The 25,928-nt window shown below is 45.2% G+C and overlaps 1 protein-coding gene across 1 annotated transcript in view; it reads right to left on the bottom strand.

Annotated features, from left to right (window-relative positions):
• ESYT3 (extended synaptotagmin 3) overlaps positions 1 to 22,677 on the bottom strand; it is a 33,240-nt gene extending 10,563 nt beyond the window's left edge. The window contains exons 1-13 of the mRNA XM_068139055.1: positions 22,369 to 22,677; positions 14,097 to 14,138; positions 12,849 to 12,983; positions 12,260 to 12,336; positions 8,055 to 8,121; positions 7,365 to 7,454; positions 6,026 to 6,081; positions 4,008 to 4,128; positions 2,846 to 3,019; positions 2,271 to 2,353; positions 1,840 to 1,888; positions 1,133 to 1,222; positions 79 to 141 (exon numbers count right to left, since the gene is read on the bottom strand). Of these exons, the coding sequence (XP_067995156.1) occupies positions 79 to 141; positions 1,133 to 1,222; positions 1,840 to 1,888; positions 2,271 to 2,353; positions 2,846 to 3,019; positions 4,008 to 4,128; positions 6,026 to 6,081; positions 7,365 to 7,454; positions 8,055 to 8,121; positions 12,260 to 12,336; positions 12,849 to 12,983; positions 14,097 to 14,138; positions 22,369 to 22,653 (1,332 nt within the window). The 5' untranslated portion in view covers positions 22,654 to 22,677. The remainder of the gene's footprint in view (positions 1 to 78; positions 142 to 1,132; positions 1,223 to 1,839; positions 1,889 to 2,270; positions 2,354 to 2,845; positions 3,020 to 4,007; positions 4,129 to 6,025; positions 6,082 to 7,364; positions 7,455 to 8,054; positions 8,122 to 12,259; positions 12,337 to 12,848; positions 12,984 to 14,096; positions 14,139 to 22,368) is intronic.
• Positions 22,678 to 25,928: the final 3,251 nt, after the last annotated feature.

The following is a 25,928-nucleotide window of genomic DNA, read 5'->3' on the forward strand; positions in this document are numbered from 1 at the left end:
CATTTAAAACCAATTAATTTGTGGGCTTTATAAAAAAGGGTTAGGAGTAAAGGCTGCCTGCATGTGGTTTGTACTTACTGGAAGATTAAAGGCACTGTCCAAGTAGACTATCAGAATAGCTGTAGCCAGACCCTTCTTATCCTGTGAAGGCCAAGAAAACCAAACCAAAACACAAGGTAGGCATGATCATCCATCAAGGACGAGGCAAAGGCACAAATTCAAAGGACAGTTTCTGAAATCTAAGCAGCTCTTCACCTTTCTCCTAAAACTTGCAGTTTAGAGGAGCACAAGCCTGACAGTATTAAGCAGACCAGTAGGAAGAGGTGCAAACCTTTACAATTTGCTAGCCTCAATGCACTTCAGCCTCCCAAGTACAGAACTGGTTGGATGTCCCTATGCAGCAATACACCTAAAATCATGCTCAACCACATACATCAATATCAGTAATCCAGCACCAGCAGAACAAAGCCTGGAAACAAATTCTGTTCACTACAGTGTAACTCAAATGCTTTTCATTGATTATGAAGAAGCAGCATCCCTGGGACACGGGCTTTATTCAAGCAATTCTGCTGGACAAGGTAGGCACTGTTTGGACCATAGCCCTACCAAGCACCATTGCTGGGTTTTTGTCTAAGATTAGTGCAGATTACAGACAGGGATCCTTCATGAAGGTGGAGGGGAAACATTATCAAAGGAGGGAACTGTGAGAGACCACTGTGCAGTGAATCAAGAAAGCTTTGCTACATCAAGTAAAAATTGTGGCCGGATTTCAGTGACTTCTGAATTACCAATGGACCTGGGGCAAGCAAATACCCTTCCCCTTCAGGGGGGCCAGGCCAGAGGAATTCACACCAAAACTTGGTCAGACAAAAAATAAACTCTCATGAGTATACTTGAGCTTCTCAGTTTTACATACTCCTTTTATTGATTATTGGACAGGGATCAGAGAATCTGAATCCTTTAAGTAAATAAGAGGTAAAAGCATTTTTTAAGGCCAGGCTGGCTGTGGCTCTGAGCAACCTGATGTAGTGTGAGGTGTCCCTGCCCGTGGCAGGGGGTTGGAACTAGATGATCCTCGTGGTCCCTTCCAACCCTAACAATTCTGTGACCCTGTGATTCTAAATCTACTCACCTCATGCAGCTTTTCTTGGTCATTTACTAGTGAAAGCCACTCCAGTTTTAAATGCAAGTGTCCACTTGTCGTCTTACTCAAGGGAAACCACTAAACAGAGACAACAAAGAGTAACTATGAGGCAGAATAATTTTTATACACACACACCAAGGTACAATAGCCAATATAAATTCTACTTTGAGTGGCTCAGCTGGCATTTTTAACACTGAGATTGCAGCATGTCCATCTACTTAGAAAAATACAAAAGATACCCACACACATGCAAAGCAAATGGTTATTTCCAACCAGCAGCAGCACAAGACAGGCACCTTGGCGTTGTTTATAGAGCACTGGGTTGCACGATGAACCACAATAAGATCAGAGGATTTCACCCCTCAGCAATCAAACTGCTTCACCAAACTTTATCTGTAGCCTTGTACAAAATATTTGGTACATACTGGACACAAGATACCAACACAAGATAGCCCACTGCTGGCTCAGCACAACCTCAGGGCTGTCTGGGGTTGCCAGCTACATTGCAAAAAATGTTTTAACAGCTACTGCAAGTTTTCTGAGGAGCAAAGGTATTTTCCTCTCGTGAAAATACCAATGCAAGTGCTCAGGAAAGCTTTATGAGCACAGAAATGTGGCAACAGATAGAGAAGACAAAGGAGCACGTATCAGCCTACGCCACCAGCCACGCTTAAAAAATGAGCTGTGATCTTTACCTCATCAACAGTTCTGTCATTCATTACATCCACCAGGCTTATAAGCAAGCTGGAAGACAAAAAGCAAACATTCAGTGCATATTTAAGCATACAGAATACAGCTGTTTGGGGAAGAAGAAACCACCCCCAAAAAAGTCCACACTCACATCTACTTCAAATAACAACTTCCCCCTCTTGAAATACTTCCAAAGCTAAACCAAATCTGAAGTAAATCTCAAGTGGTGCAGTAACTATCACTTCTGATGGCTTCCTGGGATTCCCTACAACAGTCTGGGAACATTCTCTGCCTTGTTTAAAGTTAGTTGCCCCAGGAACTAATAACTTGGCATCAATATCTGGACAAAGGGAATAGCTTCCTTCAGCATTACATTTCTGTTATGACTAGTCTGGGTGTCGTGTTGCAGAGGTTACTACACCACATGCTAATTTACCTGCCCATAAAGTCATCTTTATCTGGATCTTCATCATATAAGTCCACTTCTAAGTCCTGACCAGGCACTTCATGAACCACAAACTGGAGGAGAAAGAGGTATTTATTAAAAACTAGGAAGTATTGACATAGGCTCACATAGCCTCAGACTGTGGACAACAACATGACATTTCACAGCTGCGTAACACATGCAGGGCTAATTGCATTAACAAATACAATTGATTATAGGTGAAAATATTTCAAAACCAGCTTGCTTGGTTTTGAACTGAGTTAAACCTCTCAAACTGGTATTCCTGATAAGCAAAGAATCAATGATAGAGCAGAGTACAGCTGCACTGATTGATATTTAAAGCAGTGTTTTGCACCTCCTCCGAAACCCCACATATGCAAATCAGACCAACCTGAACGACACTGCCAGTTTGCAACGTAAATCTGAACTTAAGGGACACAAATGCCTCAACCAACTAACAAGGAAGTCCACCTGCTCCAGTGCACTCAGCTAAGAGAAGATCCTCCAAGCAGAGGGATGAGAATGGCTGTGCACCCTACAGATGGAAAGAGCAAAAGGTTCAGTACCTCAAATGTCTCATTCCAAATAGGATTAAGATCTCGGGACACCGTCTTGCTTCGGTACTGCACCGTGCCAACGCGAAGAAGAGCATATGGGTCGGACTTCCCCCTGATTGCACCCAGGAAACTATCTTTCTGGACAAGGTTTTCAGCTTCTAGCAGATGAACCCTTATTACTCCCTGGATAAAAGAAGATATAACATTGGTGATGAGAAAGCAAACTTTGGATAATTATAATATGCTACCTCCTAAACCTAGCTATTTCAGGCAGCATGGGTAGTCACCATGTCAGCTTTGCAAAGACACCTGTTTTGATGCAGTATATTTCCAATGACAGCTGCATTAAAACACTTTTCCCACCATTTACCTGGAGGGGGAAAAAAGAGACACCCAGAAACAGATACATAATCCAATCTAGATAATTAGGTTGAAAATACTCTGCAATTTATTTTTAAATCAGAAACATACATATGCACACAGGACTGCAGCCACAGTCAAATCAAGTGTAGAATAGAGATCAATCCCCACTGACTGAAGGGAGAACTAAGCACCCATTGTCAGGTTCTTATTTTATTGCAGAGTGGCCATCCAGCTTCAGTTTGGTGGTGCAAGTTTGCCATAGGGAGCATCCCTTTGCCCTTCATTTATATTTAGCCACATTATGAGCGTATTAGGTATTTGCTGGATAAAGGAGACTGAAGATCTGGGTATGTTAAGCATTTAGGAGATTTGTTGTTAGGTGGTTTTCCTGACTGCTTTTTAAATTCTGTTACAAAAAGATGACACCCTTTAAGATCATTTTTGACAATCCTTCACAGCATTGGTGAAAAAAATTCAGCAGCCTGACACTCATTGCTCATGTATTTACCTCCTCTAACTGAAGATCTGTGGTATGTTCAAATGAGACTAAAGGTTTAATTTGGTAAAATAACCTCTGTCTAAACGGATTCTTATGTCATGTGGAGAGGGTAGGACCTCCCAGCCCCTCCCCCAAATCATGAACTATCCAACATCTACTTTCATATCCCTGAAATATTACCTACAGAAAGCCTACAATCCAGGCTGAAACAGCTGATACAGGAATCTAAGACATTAAGCTTGCATGCATCCACACTGCAGCAAATGCACACTCAGGTAGGCTAACACTAACTGAAAAAAACAAACTCACATGTGGGATAGGGAACCTCAGGTGGGCAATGTTCATGTTCTTTTTCAGAGGTACTGTGATCCTGTTGGGTAGGACCAGCCGTGCAGCAATGAAGTCTTGGATGAGCGAGTCTGACATTACACTGCAAGCAGGGAAAAAAAACCCAAAACACAACCTAAATCTCTACAAGGGATTACAGTTTCAGCTGGAATGAAAGAATGAGGCACAGCAAAAGAAGTGAGCACTGTGAAACGAGGGACACAGAATACCTTCCCTCAAAGAGTTATCACACATTGAACAGGCTGCCCAGGGAAATGGTTGAGTCAACATCCCTGGAGGTATTTAAAAGATGTGTAGAAGTGGCACTTAAGCACATGGTTTAGAGGTGGAGTTGGCATAGTTAGGTTTATGGTTGGACTTGGTCTTTTCCAACCTAAATGATTCTTTGATTCTGAGTGCTTACTTAAAAGTGCATGTGGGCAAAAGAAACTCATGCTTGTGACATTTGGCTTAGAGTGAGGGGAAATGTGGCAGACAGCTAACACCAGAACCAATCTCCAAGGGTGGATGCGGATCACAGTGGAAGATTAGGTTGTCTTCTATCAGTAATTTGCATCTAGTTGAGCTGCTGAAACAAAAAATATGAGCATGGGGCAGCCTCTTGAGATCTCTTTTAACTTTATTCCCTGTAGTTCTGCAGATAGTCACTATTGCCTTGTGGCACACACTTGAAGGCAGGGATGTTCCACTCCAGGGTTACTAGGACTGAATTTGGCTCAGATGTCCCTTCTCTCAAGTCTCAGGGTACACCCAACTAAACACAGCTTGTACATGAGGACAGATGACTACATCTTTTTTTTTTTTACTCTCTTAAATAGGCCTAATTAATTTGAAGAAGAGAGCTCTTGTTCTACCTGTACTTCAGCCTGTTCATGGTCAGGCTCCTCGCTTTCATGTGAGGTGCTGATGAACCAGCAAGGGTTACCATGCTCCAATGAGCGAGCCAGGGAATGAAAATCTAGGACAGCAGATTTGCACTTAATTATATGAGAGGCTGTAGGTTGGAACACCTACATACCTTCTCCCTACAAGGAGTAAGGAAACTATCTTAGAAAAGAACAGATTCATTCCTCTGATAAAAACTGGAGTTCTCAGGGCAAACTTCAGGGCAAGTGGCCACTCTGGCCTCAAATTAAGAGAAAAGGAAAGCTCCCTCTCACTCAACATCAAAGGTCTTCAGAGGCCTTTTAATGCATAAAATGGCACCTAAAGTTGCCTAAAGACTTCCTATGAGTCTGCAAACCATGAGCTGCAGGGCAAGAGAGGGGGAACAGAAGCATCTACATTTGCATTTAATGGGAGAAAGGCTGTGACCAAGTATATTTTGCTTTTGCTTAAAGGAATTTTCTCCTTACACTAAGGAACAAGCACAAAGTGAATCTCCAAACTGCAGAAACAGTCTGAAACTTACACTACTGAAAACCACAAAGATTTTTATCCTTGCTGTGCAAGCTCTATGTGCAAGATCAACTGGGGAAGAGCTACGTTTTATCAAGAGTCTAGCGGGTGAGCAGCTGACACAGAAAGAGAAGAGCATTTCTCATCTAAAACTGGTGCAGTTTTCTTTATCCTGGATTGTATTTCAGTTCATTAGAGGGACTGACTGCAACTCTGTGTTACTTTGCCTTTTCTCAAAGGTAAATAAACAAGCACAGTCTGCCAGACACTTAAATCTACCTTTGCAAGTAACTGGCACATGGGAAACAGAAGATCTTGGTGTTTAGTTCATAGACCATTGTCGTTTGAGATTTACTATTTCCATCCTAAATGAAAGAAGCAACTGACGCTGTTTTGGCAGAACGTAAAAGCACCCTCATGAGGTTTTGCAAACTCCATAGCCAGGTGTGATGAAATGAGTATCAGCATAACAACTTTCACATATCCCTCTTGAGAATAACTTTGAAAATTACCAGAGAATGCCATCCCAACTTCCAAAGGCTTTCTACAGAAGAATACAGTGAAGCAAAACAGACACTCACTTAATGCCTGGGACGTCCAGGAGGTTGCTCATGCCTGCCCAGTTGATTTCCAAATGCTACAAAAAGATCAGGGAGAAAAGTTATACATAGTTTCATAGTTTCATTCAGGGTTGGAAGGGACCACAAGGATCATCTAGCTCCAACCCCCCTGCCATGGGCAGGGACACCCCACACTAGATCAGGCTGGCCAGAGCATCATCCAGCCTGCTCTTAAACACCCCCAGGGACGGGGCCTCGACCACCTCCCTGGACAACCCATTCCAGGGTCTCACCACTCTCATGGTGAAGAACCTCCTCCTCACATCCAGCCTGAATCTCCCCACCTCCAGCTTCATTCCATTCCCCCTAGTTCTATCACTACCTGACATTACATTTTATTCCAGAGAAAGGTAGAATTAAAGGGGAAACAAGTGCTTCTAAACCAAGGCCAGCTATTTAAAGAAAGAAGAACCCACACCAGTAAGTGACTGCATCTATACATTAAAACCTACAGCTGGTATCAATTCCCTTAACTATTTTAAGTGCCATACCTGAAATGAGGGCATCACTGGGATTTACCTTGCAAGTCCACTTGCAGATGCTGTGGTGTCACATGTAGTAAATCCAACAGCTCTACCTAGACTTTGAAATTGTTTCCTCATCCTTTCACTTAGGGGTTGGCCTATGCCCTGGAGCAGGGGGATTTACAAACACCACCTGAATTCAAGTGTTGGTGTTTCCATTCACAAAAGTTTTTCTTTCCATGTCCTAAAATAATGGTATTACATCTAACCACAAAAAAACACTTCATCCAAGATCAAAAATGTAAGACTTCCATGAACTCAAGCAGAGGATAACCCACAAGCATACCAAGCTGCATGCTATAAGATAATTGGTTCACACAGGACTAGAAGGTTTCTCACCACAATTCAACTACAAGGCACATGACCTTAAACAGGCAAGCTCTCAAAGCATGACCATGACTGAGTGGTCTCCAAGATGCAGTCTGTGAATAGGAAAATTTAAAATCCATCTGCCAGGGACCTTGCAGCAGAGCCCTAAGAAATGGCTCCTGTGCTATCATCATTGGGAATTCCTCCCATTCTCAGAGAGATGCAAATATTTTTTTCTAGGTACTACTACAAAAGAATAGGGCAAATTCACCACCTGTTGGAGTTCAAGAGGTGCACTGAACAATCAAGAACTGACTCTTCAAACACCTGTCCTGCCAGGCACTCGCGGTTATGCCATTTGGGTTACCAGCAAGGGACAGCTAGTGTCACTCACTGAAGATCTATCCGTGCATTAAGACAGGAGGAGGAGGGAGAAGGCTGCAGAGCGCAGTTCCCCACTGACTCACCGGTTTCTGCATAAAAAACAAGGTCACTGCTCCAATAAATGGTGCATCAGTTAGAAGGGGTTCCAGTATCACCCGCAGCGTCCCATACAACTGCAAACACAACAGGACAAGCAAAAACCAGTCTGAAAGTGCTCTCAAGATGCAGCTTCAAAGCAGCAAACTTTTCAGTGACAGAAATCATTTTAAAAATACTAATTGAAGCAATTTTATTTAGACTTTAATAACAACATTTACCTCCCCCCTCCTTCAAAGCAGTGTGACTGATAGCTGGTAATGCTTTCCAAGTTAGTGGAACCTCTGCAACCCTGACTGCTTCAGAATGGAGTGATCTGCCTAATCAACACTGTAAGAACAGGCTGTTAGTCTGATCTACACCAGTTTATGAACACCCTGGCAGAACTGACTCTTTTAAAGTTCTCTGACAACATGGAGCTCCTCTGAACTCCAGTGTCAGAAGCTGGCTCACAATAGCTCAAAGCTCCAGCATTCACCTCATTTAAAAGGCACCTTAAGAAGCTTAAAAGTGGTATTTAAGTGTTTTCTGTGGAAGGTATAATCTCCCCAGGAGATAAAGCAAATCACTCTAAGACTCCTAGCTGGTTGTTTCCCAGTTGTCATGGCCTTCCCATTGGGACAATCCATCTCCTACCACACAGAGCCTTGAAGTGAGGAGGTTAGCACTGCACGCACCTGTATGCCTTTCACTCCAAGATTAAATTTCGCTATGTCCATGTGAATCTCGCAGTCCCCTATGTAACTGAAAGGAAATGCTCACATTATTCCACGGTTTGCAACAGCCCAGTGAGAAATTTTAGGCTGTAAAGAATATGAATCAAATTAGTTTAATGATTTACAACATGACCCCACAGGCAGAAATGGATTTTCAAGCAACTGAAAAGGCGCAGTCGAGCACATACTGAACAAGGGTGAGAGCTGCACAAGAGAAACCCTGCAGTCAGCTGCTCAATGCAACATCTGTATTTCACGGTTACTTTTCCATTCCAAGACCAGCAGTTGACTGAGGCAAGCTTGCTCCAAGAAGGAAATTGACAGGCTCATTCAAAATTCAGTCAGAGGAATTCTCCTGCTCCCTTCTCTGCCAAAGACCTGATCCCATGCCACAACCTGGTGACTCGGGCTGATCTAGAACCATCCTGACATTAGATACAGGGTCCTCACCTTGCCCACACACAAAAAGTCCATGGATGACCCTTGCCCACAGCCCAAAAGCCCACTTGAAGGACAAATGTATCACTAAAAATAACCTGATTTCCTTGAGACTGGATTAAAAGACAATGACTAAGATCAGATTTTGGTCAGTTGCCATGGAGAACACCAGGCTTCAAATGAAAAGAATGCAGAGTGTGGTGCTTTGGCAACTTGGAAACCATCCTAGACTTTTATTGAAGTACAAACATCACCTTATGCAGAAAGGGAAAGGGATAGCCACTCCCCAGGGAGCAGAACCTAGTACATTTGTTGATGCCTCTGGCAGCAAACAATTGAAGGAAGCTACCAAGTTCCCCTTCAGTTCTCTCAGAAATAGCTCTTTCTGGAAGCAGACACAAAAACACCCTGCAGGTAAAGGTGGGTGTAAAGGTACCACAGCACAGTGAATGTGCTGTGCTTGCTTCCTGCATGCATAATTTCACTCCATAATCAAAGAAAAAGGACAAGATATTTGCTCCAACCACATGTGTATGAGCAAAGAGTGCAGCAGTTGCCACTAATTCACACTGTAATTTGGACATGGACACATTCCCTACCCCAAAATAAAAAACCTGCCAAGAATGTGCAACTCTGTGACTTTTGTCTCCATTTTTGCAAGCAAAGTTCTCAAATATTTGTTTGTGGATAGTCACTTAACAGAACTTTAAAAGCTCATAACGCACAAATTAAAGCCTTTCATGTTAGAGCATCATTTCTTAAATAACCAACCTCACAGGCCATGGCAACATGAACACAATCTTCCTTCTAAGCTGGTTGTATAATTAAACAAAGCTATTTGTAACTTTATTAATTTCTACAGTTTGGACGGTCTCTGCCAGCTCATTACACTGGGTGCCAATAGAGCTTTGTCACAGTGAAAGTTTAAATGAGAAGCCAAAATGAGTTCTTCAATTTGCAGCAATTAATCCAAGAGGATTTCATTCAGTTGTTGCCAGCGTCCAACAAAGCAAATAACAGTTGCAGTGTTTCGATTTACAACCTTTATGCTATTTCAAGCAGTTAACTCTTCCCATCCAGTCCTAGATGTCTCTTCTCTCCAGCAACGCTTCAGTGCATGCAATTATGATTTCCAGTCTAGATGCCACAGAAATCTTTACCCTTTTTATCAGCCCTATAAGTTGTGACAAAATTTACACCATTTACACAAACCGGGTGCGTTGTCTCAGGGACAGCGCAAAAGATTTTGTAAGGAGGCTTTTGGAGCACCTCTCCTTGGCTTTGCCAAAAGCTCTCTGTGCCTCACAAGTAATCACCTCTGAGCCTTGGGTTTTATGCCAAAAATCTCAAGTATAGGTCTTTCACATGAGACTGTGTCAAGATTGTAATGATACAGTGATCTACAAAACTATTCTCAGTGTATGTCTACATACATGTAAGCTACAGACATGTAAGCTGTTGTTAACAGGATTAAAGCAGCTTCTCAAGTTCTTTTGGTAACTCCACTCAATACTAGATCTACTACATCACTGGCTCTGCTGACAGCTATTGCCCACACCAGTAAGGGACCCCTAAGTGCTATTTTTCACAGCTCCCAAGCAAAGGATGAAACTAGTAATATCACATGCAGCAGGAGCTGCATGCAGTGGTGAGCCAGCCAACAAGTCATGCTCACATGGGTTCACCAGAGAGGGAACTCCCACAAAATTACAGCTAGCAAGCAGCAAGGCAAAGGAGTCATGTTTGTAACATGCAGACACAATTAATCCTTTGATAGCCATTGCCACATAACTACACCTCTCTGAAACCTAACTCAAGAGAGGGAAGTCAGTGACTGTAATGTCAGCATTGCAGAGTGCAGCACACTGGCACCCAAAGCACATCACTCTGCTTTTCAGAGCTGTGATTCCAGGATGTAGCTCTGTGGACAAATCCAGCCATTTTTCAATGCAGTGACTGAGAGGCAGTGCAAAAGGCAGCAGCTTCACACTGGGATAGCTCAAGTCCATCTCCTCTAACCAGCTCTTCTCCAAACACCAACTGCCCTAGAGCAGACACCGCTATTCATGTAGCCAAACTGTTTTGGAACAGGGGTTTTTCCTTACTCCAGAAAAAAACAAGTGGAGATCACCCATTTCTGTGGTTAAAGGAACAAAAAAAGAGTCATGTTCCTTGGCAATCCAGAAAAAGGCAGGTAAATAACACCAGTGCTCACAGATTTGGTCCTCCCCATTCCTGGAAGTACTCCACTACCTCCTGCAGACACTTTACAATGCCCAACACCCAGCTTAGCTGAAGAAACTAATGTTCATGTAGTAACATTAGAGAAGCTGGGTCCTTAACAAAGCCTGAGAGAAGAGACTCCCAACAGAGACATAAAGTAGTCTAAACACTCTTGTGTGAATACAGAAATACTTGGGTTATCAGATGGCAGTTCAGGCTAAGTTATCATCAGGATGAGGAACAGAAGTGTTTGGCAAGTTTGGAGATGCTGAACGATCTGCCAGAGGGACAGGAATGAGGAGGTGGGGGAATCCCTCTGCAGAGGATTGTTAAAAGACTGAAAAAAAGAGTATGTGGGAGAAGCAGCCTGAAGAAGTTTAACAGAGAACAGCAGCAACCTCCTGCAAAGCCTTAAAGGTATCAAATCCATCAGTCTCAACATGGAAAGCACTCATGATTCACCTAGGGCCCTAAAACTGGTCTGGCTGTCACAAAGAGCACTTCATTGACAGTACTGAAGCACAACACATTCTGGCTGAACATCAAGCATGCCACTTTGCAAAGAGCAATGGTGCTCTGCCAGGGCTGGGGATGCTGCCATGCCACTGCCACATTAAGCAGGAGACGGAGTTCTGAGCAGCTCTGTGCTGTTGCCAAGACACTGTAATTTCACACTGCTTTTCCCTCACAGTACCACGAAGAAAAGCCATTTAAATAGGCAGCTCAGTCGCCCACTAAACTTACAGAGCTACAGCAGCATGCAAGTGGCAATCCTCCCAGTAATTCCATTCTGCAGGCTAAACCAGGAGAGAGTTTAGCTCTGCAGTGGCTCTGATGTTTACAAAACACACAAGCTCATTTAAAACAGCCTGGGAGGTATCTAATGTTTTATCTAATTTTATTGTTGTTGCTGCTGTTGTTAAATAGAGCTAGAGGCAGTTTTCTGCTCAAAGAACAGTTGTAATCAAAAACAGCAAATGTGCTGAGTGGCACATGAAACAAATGGTGAGTAAAATAAGAGGACTAATCTAGAGGAAGGAATTGAAAAACAAATAGCACAAGTAGTTCTGGAAGTACTGCAGAGGTTGGACCGAACAGGAACCATAGTGGGCCATCTCCATGCCTGAGAGCTGTCAGAGCAGGAAACACAGTTCTAAAACTTGGGTTCTTATTGTCATGAATGACAAAGTCAAGGGGCACATTCTTTATACCCATGGTAGCAGTGATGGGCAGCAGTTATAAACCAGAGTAGGTAACACCTAAACCTCTGGAGGTGACACTGCTTTCTGCTTTAAAGGCTGATGCACAACATCTCACTTCTGAAGTATTGAAGACATCCAACTGGAGGACAGATTATGTCATATAAGTCTGCATTAATGTAAGATAAGGACCTCTCCACTTCATGCTGATCTTAGTGGACTACATATCCAGTCCAGCATGACAACTCAGGTGTCAGATGGGCAATGAGTTAAGAACCAGAAACAAAACACTTAACACAATGTTACCATATCTGCAGGTCTAGGATAACTTGTCTCCTATTGATTTCTTTGGTGTAGGCTTTTATTCCGTTGATTCTAGGGCACTGAAACAAACAAGAAAGACCATAGTTAGTATCTTTCAAGCTAAGCCAAACTGAACAGTCCTACTCACTTCAATCAATTTAAGAAGCATTCCTCAAAGACTTTGCATAACTGCATGTAAAGTATGAGTAAACCACACAAGTTTTCCCTTAAAGAGGTAATGTGAATAGCACTGTCAGTTTTCAGATACAGGGCTGGTGGCAAGCAGCTCATGCTACAAGGCTTAAGAAGCACTGAAATCTTCTGTTGCAAAGGCACAACAGCAGTAAATGTGAATAAGTGCCCCTGTATCTCCAGTCCCATGATACTGGCAGCCAGTGGGAAGAGATTAGTCTCCTATATGATCTTTCCTTCACAGTAAAGACACTGAAGTCAACATGAGGAAGGCACAAAGGAGGCAGCAGCAATACCATTTTGATAGACATCAGTGCTATTAAAGAGCTGAACATCAGACTTCTCTTGCATCCCTGTGAGAGGAGCCTGAGCTGCAGGAGGGGCAAAGGCTTCATGTTACCTTCTCGCCAAAGTGGATCTTGGTAAAGGTGCACGTTTTCAGATGAACGTTCTTTGCTCTGATTTTTGGTTCAAGGACTTCTTTAAATGTTTTCTCCATGATTGTCCCAAAGTATGGCCAAGCCTGTACAAGGACCTAGAGAACAGCAAAAGTGGAGAAACCACTGAAGATTTTTCATATAAGATCTCTTTTGTGGAGAAACAGACACAGCCATTACAGAACACCTGGCTATTAATCTCTGTCCTTTTAAAATACCAAGTCACATTTGTGTTCTTAAGTCATCACTGTGGAAAGATCCCCATCTCAGTTCTTCAGAAAAGGAACTGAGGAAACACTGAGGAAATTCCTGAAGGAAGGGAACTGAAGGGTGAAATTTCAGCACCACAGAGTCTATTGACTGCTTCTAACCACAGGGGCTGAGCCAGCAAAGCCCAGGGTTAAAGTCTCTACAGCACAGTAGTTTCTAATTGTTCTTAAGTGCCACAAAGGTCCCCGGGGTTAGGTTTATCCAGAGAGGAGCAGATGACCTTTTACATCAAAAAGAAAGTTTGCTAAAAACAAGACAGTTACAGGACACTAATTTGCACATTCAACTGTTTTGTTTTGAATTCCATAGAGGCCGGTTGCAGTGAGAGCTTGACTACACCTGTTGAGGGGAGGACCTGCCTCAGAGCTACCTGGGAAGCTCTCTGGTAAGAGAAGATGCCACTACTTTTGCTAACATAATAATAATATAGACAGGTATCAATATACACATACATAACAATCTATCTACACACAACGTGCTTGCATGTTGGGTTTTTGTAGTCTCAGAGTGAAGTGCTGTGGCCAAATTGATCCAGCTTGTATCAACCAGGCACACATTTGGCTCTCACCAAAACCTCAGTGGCAACTCATAGTTTCATACAGGGTTGGAAGGGACCACAAGGATCATCTAGTTCCAACCTCCCTGCCATGGGCAGGGACACCCCACACTAGATCAGGCTGGCCAGAGCCTCATCCAGCCTGCTCTTAAACACCCCCAGGGACGGGGCCTCGACCACCTCCCTGGACAACCCATTCCAGGGTCTCACCACTCTCATGGTCTCACTCTATACTGAAGTGGTTCCAAGACTTAAGTGCAGACACTGATATGGCTGAGCCATACTGTAGTGACCTGATAACATTCTCAGACTTGGCCTGCAGAGTTTGTGCTGCAATGCAGTTCAGAAGAGAAGTCCTCACAAACTGGATTTCAGAGCTCCTCACCTTGTTCAGCCACTCCACTCGTTCAACATCAGGGAAGTGAACCTGAGTGCAAAGAAAACCAAAGTTAAGTGCCACATGCCATCTGTTTCATCATACTGCAACACATGTGAGAAATACCACAGGGTGTGGAACAAGTTTTAAAGCTGAGATCCCTCTGCCCTCAAACATACATCCTTTATAATGTATTACCTCATTGAGAGATTGTAAAAGGCAAACAGGCCAGTAAAACAAAGTAAAAGGTAAAAGAACACACGTGGACTGATGTACCAGTATGCCTCTGGGCACAGTTATATGATTGAAGCAAGTGTCATATCCTGCTTATGATGTAAAGCAGCATTAGATTTCTCACCCTTCTCTTGGTCACACCTAGGGAAGCCATGAGAACATGCTTCCTTTCAAGACCATGAGCTGTGCAAGACCTATTCCTTAACTGGCTCACCTAAAGCAGGTGCCACACTTTGGAACCTGCTTGGGAAACTCAGTGTATTGGTTGTGGCAGTGTCATGGATTGAATTGAACCTGTTTGTGTTATTCATGCCATGCTTCAGCCATGCCAGCTTCAAAAATGAAAGCACTAACTGGAGCAAAGTACTATGGGGCTTGAAGTTCAGATTGCAACATGGGAGGCTTCCTGTTCCAGTTGCTGCTTCTGAGTTCCAGGTTCTTTGAGTGTTATTTCTTCCACTGGGATGGCATCAGGACAAGGAGGGGCAGGGGAGTAGTTTTCTGGCTTGGGCTTTTGGCTCACTTGCTTCTGCTTGCTGAGGCTTTGTGCTGTGCTGCTTCTGCAAACAGGCTAAGGTAACTATGCACTTTGTACCATGTGCATCTGATTATTGATCACTCAACTTTATTCTTATCTCACTGGTTTTTTTTTTGGTCTCCATGCCAAGTTTTTGGGTGCTACTTTTCCCTCCCTTCTGTGTTGAGTGAATAGCCAGGTTAACCCACTGGTTCGGTGTGACCCAGGTTGTTCTGATACAAACCATTGCAGGCAGCATTTCTCCACTAGTGCCAACCCAGTGCAAATGGCTTGAGGGAAAAGAAGGATTGGGGTTATTTAATCTTGAGAAGAGGAGACTGAGAGGGGATATCATCAATGTGTATAAATATCTGAAGGGTGGGTGTCAAGTGGAAGGGGCCAAGCCCTTTTCAGTGGTGTACAGTAATAAGACAAGGAACAATGGGTTCAAACATGAACATAGAAGATTTCACCTCAACATGAGGAGAAACTTCTTTACAGTGAGGGTGACAGAGAACTGGAACAGGAGACTTTCAAAACCCACCTGGATGCATTCCTGTGCAGACTACCCTAAATGATCCTGCTTTGGCAGTGGGGTTGGACCCAATGATCTCCTGAGGTCCCTTCCACCCTCTAATATATTGTAAAAGCACTGTAACAGTTCAAGCCAATTAGGTAACACTATCACGTGTAACAGTCCAGTGTTTTCATCTCTAAGTTGCTAAGAACAAACTAAACTGGAGCAGTCATTCATGCATCATGTTTTCAAGTTGGGCACATCACATGCCAACAAAAAATGTACGTGTCCATTACAAAACCCTTCCAGTTGCCTGAAGTGATGCCTCATTTAATCACCATCAGGGCAATAGGATATGAGGACAGTCTCAAACAAGTGACTGATTTCTCAGACCTCACCAAGAAGCTGCTGAGAGAAGAGCCACAATCTCCTTACTACAATCACCCAGTAAAGTCTTAAAGATGCAACATTTTCAGCCAGTGCTACAAGCTAGAAGCAGGTTATGGCAGAAGGACAGCTCCGTGTTGCAGCTTCTCACAAGGGCACATAAATACAAAGGGATCTAGGCTGATCATAGTAATCAGGTAGAACAGATTGTTACCTCCTCATTCAAGAGCTGTGAATAACACTCTCCAGTCAAAGCCTTGCTACTCAATTCATCATCTTCCAGAGAGGTGCTCAGAGATGTTTGGATGGAACAGAGAGCAGCCTGCCTTTTATTCCAGCTTCATGTATTATTTCAGAGCCCATGTCCCTTACTCAAGTAATGCTACAAATTATCTCCAATTACTGCATCACAAAAACCCCAAGTGATATTAGTGGTACTTCTTTTGATGCTCTAAATAGCATCTTTTCCATTAAATAAGGCAACAGAAGTCCACTGAAATGTCAGCCTACTCATCTCTGTCTGCAAGATAGAGAATACAGCACCAGAAGGGACAATCCATACTGATAAAACACTACTGATATTTTACAGTAAGGTGGATTATATGCATCAGGGGACCTCCACCTGCCAGCCTTTCATCCTTCACCAAAACATCCTCCACCAGGGCAAATAAATTTTGGGTAGCCTGAAGGTAGCTGGAACCCAGCTCCAGTCACAAAATCATAGAATTGTATTGGTTGGAAAATACCTCTAAGATCATCAAGTCCAACCATCAACCTAACACCACTATGGCCATTAAACCATGTCCCAAAGTGCCATGTCCATCTGTTTCTTGAACACCTCCAGGGACAGTGACTCCACCACCTCCCTGGGAAATCTATTGCAATGCCTGACCACTCTTGCAGTACAGAAATTTTTGTTCATATCCAACATAAACCTTCCCTGGAACAATTTCAGGCCATTTCTTCTCATTCTATCATCTGATACTAGAGAGAAGAGACCAACATCCACCTCTCTACAGCCTCCCTTCAGAGCTGTAAAGAGCAATGAGGTCTCCCCACAGCTTCCTCTTCTCCACACTAAGCAACCCCAGCTCCCTCAGCCACTCCTCATAAGACCTGTTCACTAGACTCTTCATCAGGTTTGTTGCTGTTCTCTGGACATGCTCCAGGACCTCAGTACCTTTCTTGTAGTGAGTGGCCCAAAAGTGAGGTGTGGCCTCACCAGTGCTGACTACAGAGGCACGATCACTTTCCTACTCCTCCTGGCCACACTATTGCTGACACGAGCCAGGATGCTGTTGGCCTTCTTGGCCACCTGAGTACCCTTCTGGCTTATGTTCAGATGGCTGTCAACCAGCACCCCCAGGTCCTTTTCAGGAAACAGGCAAGAACCATAAGGAGGCAGCAGCTAGATCCACCTTAAGAAAAAGCAAAATTGAATTTGCTGTTTGAGCCAGACACCCAAACCAGACAGCCCAAGGCAAATTCCAAAAGCAACCACAATGGATGATGTATCACCACGTCACACCTCGGACTGCTGCGATAGAATTGGAAGTCATTTGTGGTACACTGACAATATCTCATTCATGGGTCTGCAACAGAGCTCCCACCCAGACACTCTGTGTCTCAGTTTCCTTTGACAGGCAAAAATGGCACTTCTGAGGCTCGAAAGCACCAAAGACCACCAGGAGCTCCTTGGCTAACACAACAGGGCTCTCACAGAGGCAAACACCACATAAATAATAGATGTTTATAAACATGTGAGGGCTGTGTGTCAAGAGGGAAGGGACAGGCTCTTTTCAATTACACCCTGTGCTAGGACTAGGGGTAATGGATATAAACTACAGCACAGCAGGTTCCACCTCAACATGAGGAAGTATTTCCTCACTGTGAGGGTCACAGAGCACTGGAACAGGCTCCCCAGAGAGGTTGTGGAGTCTCCTTCTCTGGAGACTTTCAAGACCCATCTGGATGCAGTCCTGTGTGACCTGTGCTAGATTCTATGGTCCTGCTCTGGCAGAGGGGTTGGACTCAATCTCTGGAGGTCCCTTCCAATCCCTAACATCCTGTGATCCTGTGAAATGGGCTGACTACTTGCCTCTAGTGGAAACCAGCTTTCTGCCCATTCAGAAAGGCCACCAAACTTCACTGGGCTGCTGCTATCAAAGGTCAGCTGAACTCAATGGTACAAATTCAATGAGCAATTCTGCAGAAGCAGCACACCTTTATATCCAAGTGTTACATCTAACTTCAAAGACTTTCCTACCCACAGGGTACTCCCATAACAACAAATCCCACTAGCAGAGTTCTGCTCCAGTTCAGCCTAGTGATATCACCAAGTTCTCTCCTTGACCCAACAGCTTACTCCAAGACTTTATCATGTCTTAATATGTTTGGGAAAAACATAAAGATCTGCTGTTCCACACTTTTTACCCATCTACCGGGGACTTCACACTCTCTTCTGGCCCTTGCAACTGGGGAAAGCCCTGAGCTTGCTATCAGCACAGCTTCAAGAGAAGCCCCAAACACTTCCTGTTAAGCCCAGAAGCAGCCACCAACAGCTGCCAAAGTTAACACCATCCCAGAAGAAGGCTTACTCCTGTAGCCTTGGGCAAGTCAACTATCAAAATCAGTTTTCCCAATCCAGAAAAGCAGGCATGCTTCTTGACAAGATTTTAGGAATGCTGCAAAAATTACTTAGCATTTGAAAAGAGCTTTGAAGATCAAACCCAGCAGGTTAGGGCCAATTACTAGCGAGTAAAGAAAATGTGTAAGTCTCTGCATGGCTCCACCTTGCCCTGGAGCAGACCACACCAACTATCATAGCAACAGCAAAACCCATGTCTGACACAACAGTGCCCTTCTGTTCAAATGCAGCACTGAAATCCATTCATCAAGGGTTTAATCTCTGGTGGGGGCTGTTGGGGTTTTGTTGTTGTTGTTCTTTGGCTGTTTGGGGTTTGGTTTGATGTATTGTTTTTTTAAGGGACTGATTTTTTTTTAGCTCCCTGTGCTGAGGCAACAGTCTAAACAAGCCTTTTGCATGAACAAGAAATGAACAAAGGTTTAGAAAGATGGTTCTGTAGCTAGTAATATCAGTTTCTCCCAATGAAAGGAGTTTTAACATCAGGAAGAAACCCAGCGTATTTGGATGTTCTCACCTGCAACCTGCTAAGAGCTGCAAAGGAGGACCAGAGAAGTCACCACAACCTCCAGTAGCCAGAATGAAGGTGGAAATCCAGTCACCTCTGCTCTGGGCACTGACTGGTCTTATATAAGTCAGGCTAAAGGTTGCACAGGCTTTGACATCAGAAAGCCTCACCTCTTCAAGACACAAACCTGACTCTACTCAACATGAACAGATTTCCAGGCTGGTTTCCCTAGGAAGCACAGCCTGCCCACATAAGCTGTCTAGCACAGGAATGCCTCTATTCCAAACTCCCTGGCTGGTTTCAGTCAAGAAACTGGTGCTGCAAAATAACCCTGCAAATTCCCCCAAACAGATGGTTAAGTAGATGAGGGAAACCCTCTCAGCATCCCCCCTGAAGGAAAGGCTGCAATACAAATGCGTCTCCTAACCACTGATACCAGAGCCTCAGCCACATTGAAGAACCCACTGCACTCCTCTCAGGGAGAATGGGTTTTAACCAACCAGCACAATCAGTGATTGGTCTGAACTCTCCACTGGATGGATACTCTTCAATTTACTACTGGATACACAAGGAGACAATTACTTACTTTTCCCCTAAAACTCTGCTAGCATTTCACACCTCCAAAACCTTTTCCAGGTTACAACATTGAAAATCCAACCCAAGATCCTCCTGCTTGAATTGTATTCCTTCTCCCACCTCTGCATGCCAGGAAAGAAGAATGCAAGGGACATTTTTAGAGCTGTTTCAGGCAAAAGCACATGCTGTGTCCTGCACTTTGGTCACAACACCCCCAAGCAATGCTACAGGCTTGCAGAAAAGTGGCTGGAAAGCAGCCTGCTGGAAAAGGACCCGGAAGTGCTGGTGGATGGCCAGCTGAACATGTGCCAGCAGTGTGCCCAGGTAGCCAAGTAGGCCAATGGCATCCTGGCCTGTATCAAAAACAGTGTGCCCAGCAGGAGTAGGGAAGGGATTGTGGCTCTGTACTCAGCCCTGTTGAGGCCATACCTTGAGTGCTGTGTTCAGTTCTGGGCACCACAGTATAGGAAAGACACTGAAGTACTAGAATGTGTCCAGAGAAGAGCAACAAGGCTGGTGAGGGGTTTGGAGGGCATGTTATTCAAGGAGCTGCTGAGGGAGCTGGGGTTGTTTAGTCTGGAGAAGAGAAGGCAAAGGGGAGATCTTATTGCTCTCTACAATTACATGAAAGGACGTTTTAGTGAGACTGGTGTTGGTCTCTTCTCCTTAGTATCTAGTGATAGGACAAGAGGAAATGGGTTTAAGTTGTGCCAGGGGAGGCTTAGATTGGACACTAGGAAAAACTTTACTGAGAGTGGTGAGGCAGTGGAGTTGCCATCCTGGAGCTGTTGCCATCCCAGCGGTCTTCAAGAAGCATGTAGCTGTGGCGTTTCAGGATACAGTTTAGTGGTGATGGTAGTTGGGTTATGGTTGGACTTGATCTCATCTTAAAGGTCTTTTCCAGCCCTGATGATTCTATTCTATGATTCTAACAACACAGTGAATAAACTGAACAGACAGCAGGTGAGAATCAGCTTTCAAGACTGGCACAGGGGAGAAGCAGAAGACTCTGAAGAGAGTCTGACACCATGTTCTCACTGAAGACAGTGGTGAGACCCCCCTTAAGCCTTCCCTTCTCCTAGAGGAGGCTAAATAGACCCAGTTCCTTTGACCTCTCCGCACGCACCAGGTGCTCCAGCCCCTAACCATCTCAGTGGGCTCTGCTGAGGTGTCTCCATTTGTCAAAACCTCTGGAGTTCCTGGAGGAACACTGCACTCTCAGTGCAGCCTTGTGTGTGCCAAGTGCAGGGCAATCATCAACACCTGTCCATGTACTGATGAATCACAGAATGTCAGGGCTGGAAGGGACCTCGAGAGATCATCTAGTCCAATGCCCCTGCCAAAGCAGGATCACCTAGACCAGGTTACACAGGAACTCAGGCAGGCAGGTCTTGAATATCTCCAGAGAGGGAGGCTCCACACCCCCGCCCCGGGAAGCCTGTTCCAGTGTTCTGTTACCCTCACAGTGAAATCATTCTTCCTCCTGTTTCCATGAAACTTCCTATGCCTCAACTTCCACCCATTGCCCCTTGTCCTGTCATTGGGCATCACTGAGCAGAGCCTGGCTCTGTCTTCTTGGCACTCACCCTTTACGTGCCTATAAACATTAGTGAGATTACCTCTCCTCACCTGACACTTCCAACCACAAAACCTAAGAACTTTTGAGATTGCTTGTGCGTGTTGGGGAGGGGCAACTCGGATTTTCCAGCAATGACTAAAGAGACTCGATTTCTCTTTACCAAGGTTCAAGGCCCTAGAGGATAAAACACAACACCATTTCCACAGCATCAGAGCAAGAACTGACACCACCACACTCACTAATGCTCCGAGTCGCTGTAAATCCTCTGAGGACAAAAGCAGAACCCTCACTCAAATGCGGATTTCTGCACCCGGTGGGAGGGAACGTGTGCAGGGAGCTGCACCAGCTCTGCCAGGAGACCCTGGCCTCACTTCCCAGAAGTGCCGACTGCCTTCCTTTGTTTCCCACAGAAGTAAGGAGAGCCAAGTGCTGTGGGCTATATAAAACAGTTTGCTGACTATAAATGTCTCCACGCAACACTCCTTACAAACAGAGCTCTTTGATATTCTTTCTTACAAGAAAAGCATTTCCCTACCAGTCCCCTGCATGTTTTTAAATGCTAAGCAAATGACGATAAAGGGAAAAAATAAACCCTCATCATCCTTTTCCATTAGTCAACCGAGGTTACCCAACAAATAACCAAAGGCATAAAATAAAACGTGCAGCTACATTTTCGATTGCCATCCTTTCAAAACCTAGAGTGGTGAGGAACAAATGCAAAGAATGAAGAAGGGTTGGCTTGCCATACCCTAGACATAGCCCTTTAAATTTACATATTTAGGGTTTAGCAGGCAGAAAATATGATGGTTATAGATTTCTGTGGGATGCTTTTTGTTTCTTCGATTGTTTTGGTTTGGTTTTGGTGACACTAAAAAGCCGAGGTCAGAACTTTCTGGATGAGAAGATCTAGAGTAAGTATCCCCTACACCAAAATCCCTGCAATGCAACAGCACATATGTGTAACAAGATTTTTCCAGGGACGCAGCAGTCTATTTCACACGGGCGCTTACAGCAACACGCAAATTCCCGGGCTAAAACAATTTCCAGTTTGGTACTCACTTTCCTGAGCAGGACTTCAAAGCCTAAAGGGTTACGGCTCTGTCCAAAGCATCACTGCCACCCCCTTTCCTTTGCCCTCCAGCTGCTCACCACAGAATACCCCGCTCCCTCCGTACCGCCCGGCGCTCCGGAGCCGCCGGGAGCCCTCAGCGTCCCTACTACCGGCGGCCGCCGCCGCCGCCGCCGCCGCCGCCGCTGCCGCAGGGGGTCTCGGCAAAGCGGAGGTCTCAGCGCACCTGTGCCCCGCGGTCCTCACTCACCCAAGCCGGCAGGTGCCGAGCGGCCAGGCCCTGACATACTGCCTCCCGCTCGTCCTCCAGCAGCGCGAAGGCGGCTGCCAGCCGGTCGCGTTTCCGTCGCCGGTTGTGTCCCCAGCACAGCCACAGCGCCAGCCCTAGCAGCACCCAGCTGCCGCTCAGCCCCAGGTACCCCGCCAGGTACACGGGACCGAGCCACAGCAGCGTCCGCGCAGCAGACGACAGCAGCAGCCGCGGCAGGGCGCGGGGCCGCCGGCCAGCGGGGCGGGAGACAGCCGCGGGATTCATGATGCGCGCCGGAGCTCCCCCGACTCCGAGGGGTCTTCCCCGCCGAGTGCGCCAGCCCCACGCCGACTCCGCAGTCGCAGCTGCCTCCGCCCGGCGGGGAGGCGCGACCCGCGCCGCGGGGGCACCCGCCCGGCCCGGCCCCGCCGCCAGTGCACTATGGCGCCCCCGGGCGACCGCGCCGCCGAACTCCAGCGGGGCAAGTCGCACCATGGCGCCCCCGAGTGGGCGGCAGCGGCGGGGCAGCCAGCGCCGAGCAGCTCCACAGGAGGCACACTCGCCTCCGCCGGCGAGGGACAGGCAAGGGGAAGGGGCTCTCCCGGGCGGCCTGGCTTCCCCGGGGCCACCGGCACTACTTCTCCCCGTAGCCTGCTGGTGAGGGGCACCGCCTCCGAGAGCAAAGGGGTGAGAGTGAGGGAACCCGTCACACCCAAAGCAGAGCTGATGAGCAAGGGGTCGCTCCAACCTGCTCAGGAGTAGTTCTGCTTTAGGCTGCCACTTGTGGGTTCCCCACTTCTGGCTTGCTCCAGGCATTACTGTGGTCTGTTTCTTCCAGTGGACCTAATGAGAAGCAGAAACAATCAATTGTTCTGGATACTCACTGCTTGGAATAATAAAAGTGTGTTTTCCTCCTGCTCTTTTGATTTTGGTGGTGATAGCATGGGACTTCAGGTTTTCAAATACTGAGAAATGCATTAGGGAATGCAGTATCATTTGGGACCCTTGAGATGCTCTTATTCCCAGCATTATTAGTTCTCTACTGTTCTCTGTGATTTAAGCATACAACCATACAGCTCTATCTACACTGTGTTTTCCATTGTAGCTTTCTCTGGCCCAGGCAAATGCTAGTCTTTGTTCAGTGGATAAGTCTGGAACATCAGTGAATGATGGCAGCTTTTAATGTGGCCTTTTTTTATGTTGGTGCACAAGATAACAAATGATGAGCCAGACACAAACCTCCAGGAAAAGGAAATTGACTATGGGGAAAAGTAGGTTTGGACCCCTCTTTGCCTTGAAATTAGTATTTAATTATGGATCAGTCCATAAATCAAATACCACAAGTGATCCTCATTTGTATGTTAATCATTGTGCATGACTGATCTGGGATAGAAATTAGTTCAGGCATCTGAAAAAAAAAAATCAAGCCTCAAATGCCTCACATTAGTCAAACTCATGCATGAGACATCTACTATTAACAGGTACTTTTGGAAACAAACCCTCTGCTCTTCCCCTTCTGACAAATGAGGGTGAACATGTTCTTCTTCCTGGGGGTGTTGCAAAGATAAATAATTTTAAAGCACTCTTCAGAAAGTGCTTCTTTACACAGTGGGCAGCAAACCTTTAGAACTTGGAGCAGGCAAACAGTATTAGTGGGTCCAATAAGGAATGAGATCCATTCTCAGACAACAAGGTCCATAAACAGTTTGCTACTAGGGAAAGCGTGAGCTTGAATGAAAGAGACTGCTTTCAAGCACCAGACACCTGAACCACTTGAAGACAAACTTATCTTAAATTACAGGGGAATCCCACAATCTGTTTCACACAATATACACCAAACAGTCACTAAGGTAGTGACCCAAGGCTATTGTTCTGCATGTGATAGTCTTAACCTCTGATTTAACTTGATTGGGCATCAAAACCGTAGCTTATTAACACTCTGGTAAAAACATATGTTGGAGCTGTTTATGTCACAGAGATTTTGCAGGAACTGCAGGGTTTTGAAAATGTATTAGCACTAAATTTGCTGTCTCTCAAGCTGGCCATGGTAACTAAGGCAACCCACTTTAAAGGTGGGGAGTTATGAAAAACCACTGCCAACGCTTGTTCTTTAAATTATAGAGAATATGCAAAGGATTTTAGCTCAGATATCAATTTAGATGCACACCAATGAGATATTGAAGGGTTTACAGAAGATTACTTTCTTACTTTACTTTTTTTGTGTGTGGCTTCAGGGTTTGTGATCAGTGTAAAATTCCTACTTCAATGCTAGCAAATACTAGAGCTGCACTATGCCTTTTCTCTGTGCATCCACAGCAAAATACAAAATACTTAGGTAAGGATAAAACCTTGCTTCTTGCATTAACAGAATGACTTCCATATGAAGACCTTTTGGCACTTCTTGTCACTTGACAAGGAATTATCATTTAGCTTCCTCTGGGTTCATGCTCTCCATCCACTGTACCATTCACCCTCTTAAGCAAAGCCATATCCAGACTCTGTGCATTATAGGGCAAAAACTTTCTATCTATTCCTGCTGTCTGTTCTTAAGGAATCACTCCTGTTCTTAAGGGATCACTCCTACTGAGTCTAGCCTGCATTTCCCTAGGGAAAGCTGTGACTCCTCCATGCTGTCCAGTTCTGTCCAGAAATGGAGCTGGGCAGCTAAAATGAGCCTGTGCCTCATTGTTCAGCCAGGTGTATTATTCTGGCTGGATATGTGTAATTTTATCATTAAAATAATGTATGTATGTCCTGTTTTAAGAATCATTTCATTGGCATTAACAACAGCCAACCTCAAGCCTAGCTGTGGGACTTGCAAAGCTGTGGTTAATCTAGGACAGACTGGTGTTATCTATAACCTGTTCTGGATTGGTAAAGCTAATGAGATTTTTTTCTCACATGAAAAATAAGCACACACAGAAGACTTAAAGACCAGGGCTTTGGTTTGCAATATGTGCACAGCTAGGCTGGGAGTACATGAGTCTTGCTTTTAAAGGCTCTGCTTCACTGTGCTCACCTCCCCCGAGGTGCCTTCTGTCTGCCTGGTTCATGGCTTTGCACTGCTTTTGTACAACAGGCAGTAAAAGAGGTACTGTTTAGCCTGGAGAAGAGGAGGCTCAGGGGTGACCTCATTGCCCTCTACAACTACCTGAGAGGTGGTTGTGGCCAGGAGGGGGTTGATCTCTTCTCCCAGGCAACCAGCACCAGAGCAAGGGGACACAGTCTCAAGCTGCGCCAGGGGAGGTTTAGACTCGAGCTGAGGAGAAAGTTCTTCACCGAGCGAGTTGTTCATCATTGGAATGTGCTGCCCAGGGAGGTGGTGGAGTCATCGTCCCTGGGGGTGTTCAAGAGGAGACTGGACGTGGCACTTGGTGCCATGGTCTAGTCATGAGGTCTGTGGTGACAGGTTGGACTCGATGATCCTCGAGGTCTCTTCCAACCTTAGTTATACTGTGATACTGTGAACAGCTGGTACTTCTGGCAATACAGCAACACCCATAACAGCCATTTATTTCACACATACACTTGCTCTTTCTGCAGTAGGGCCATCGATGTGA

The sequence above is a fragment of the Melanerpes formicivorus genome, unplaced genomic scaffold (genome assembly GCF_026170545.1).
Source record: "Melanerpes formicivorus ecotype bairdi unplaced genomic scaffold, bMelFor1.0.p_v2 SCAF_5, whole genome shotgun sequence".
Classification (NCBI taxonomy): domain Eukaryota; kingdom Metazoa; phylum Chordata; class Aves; order Piciformes; family Picidae; genus Melanerpes; species Melanerpes formicivorus.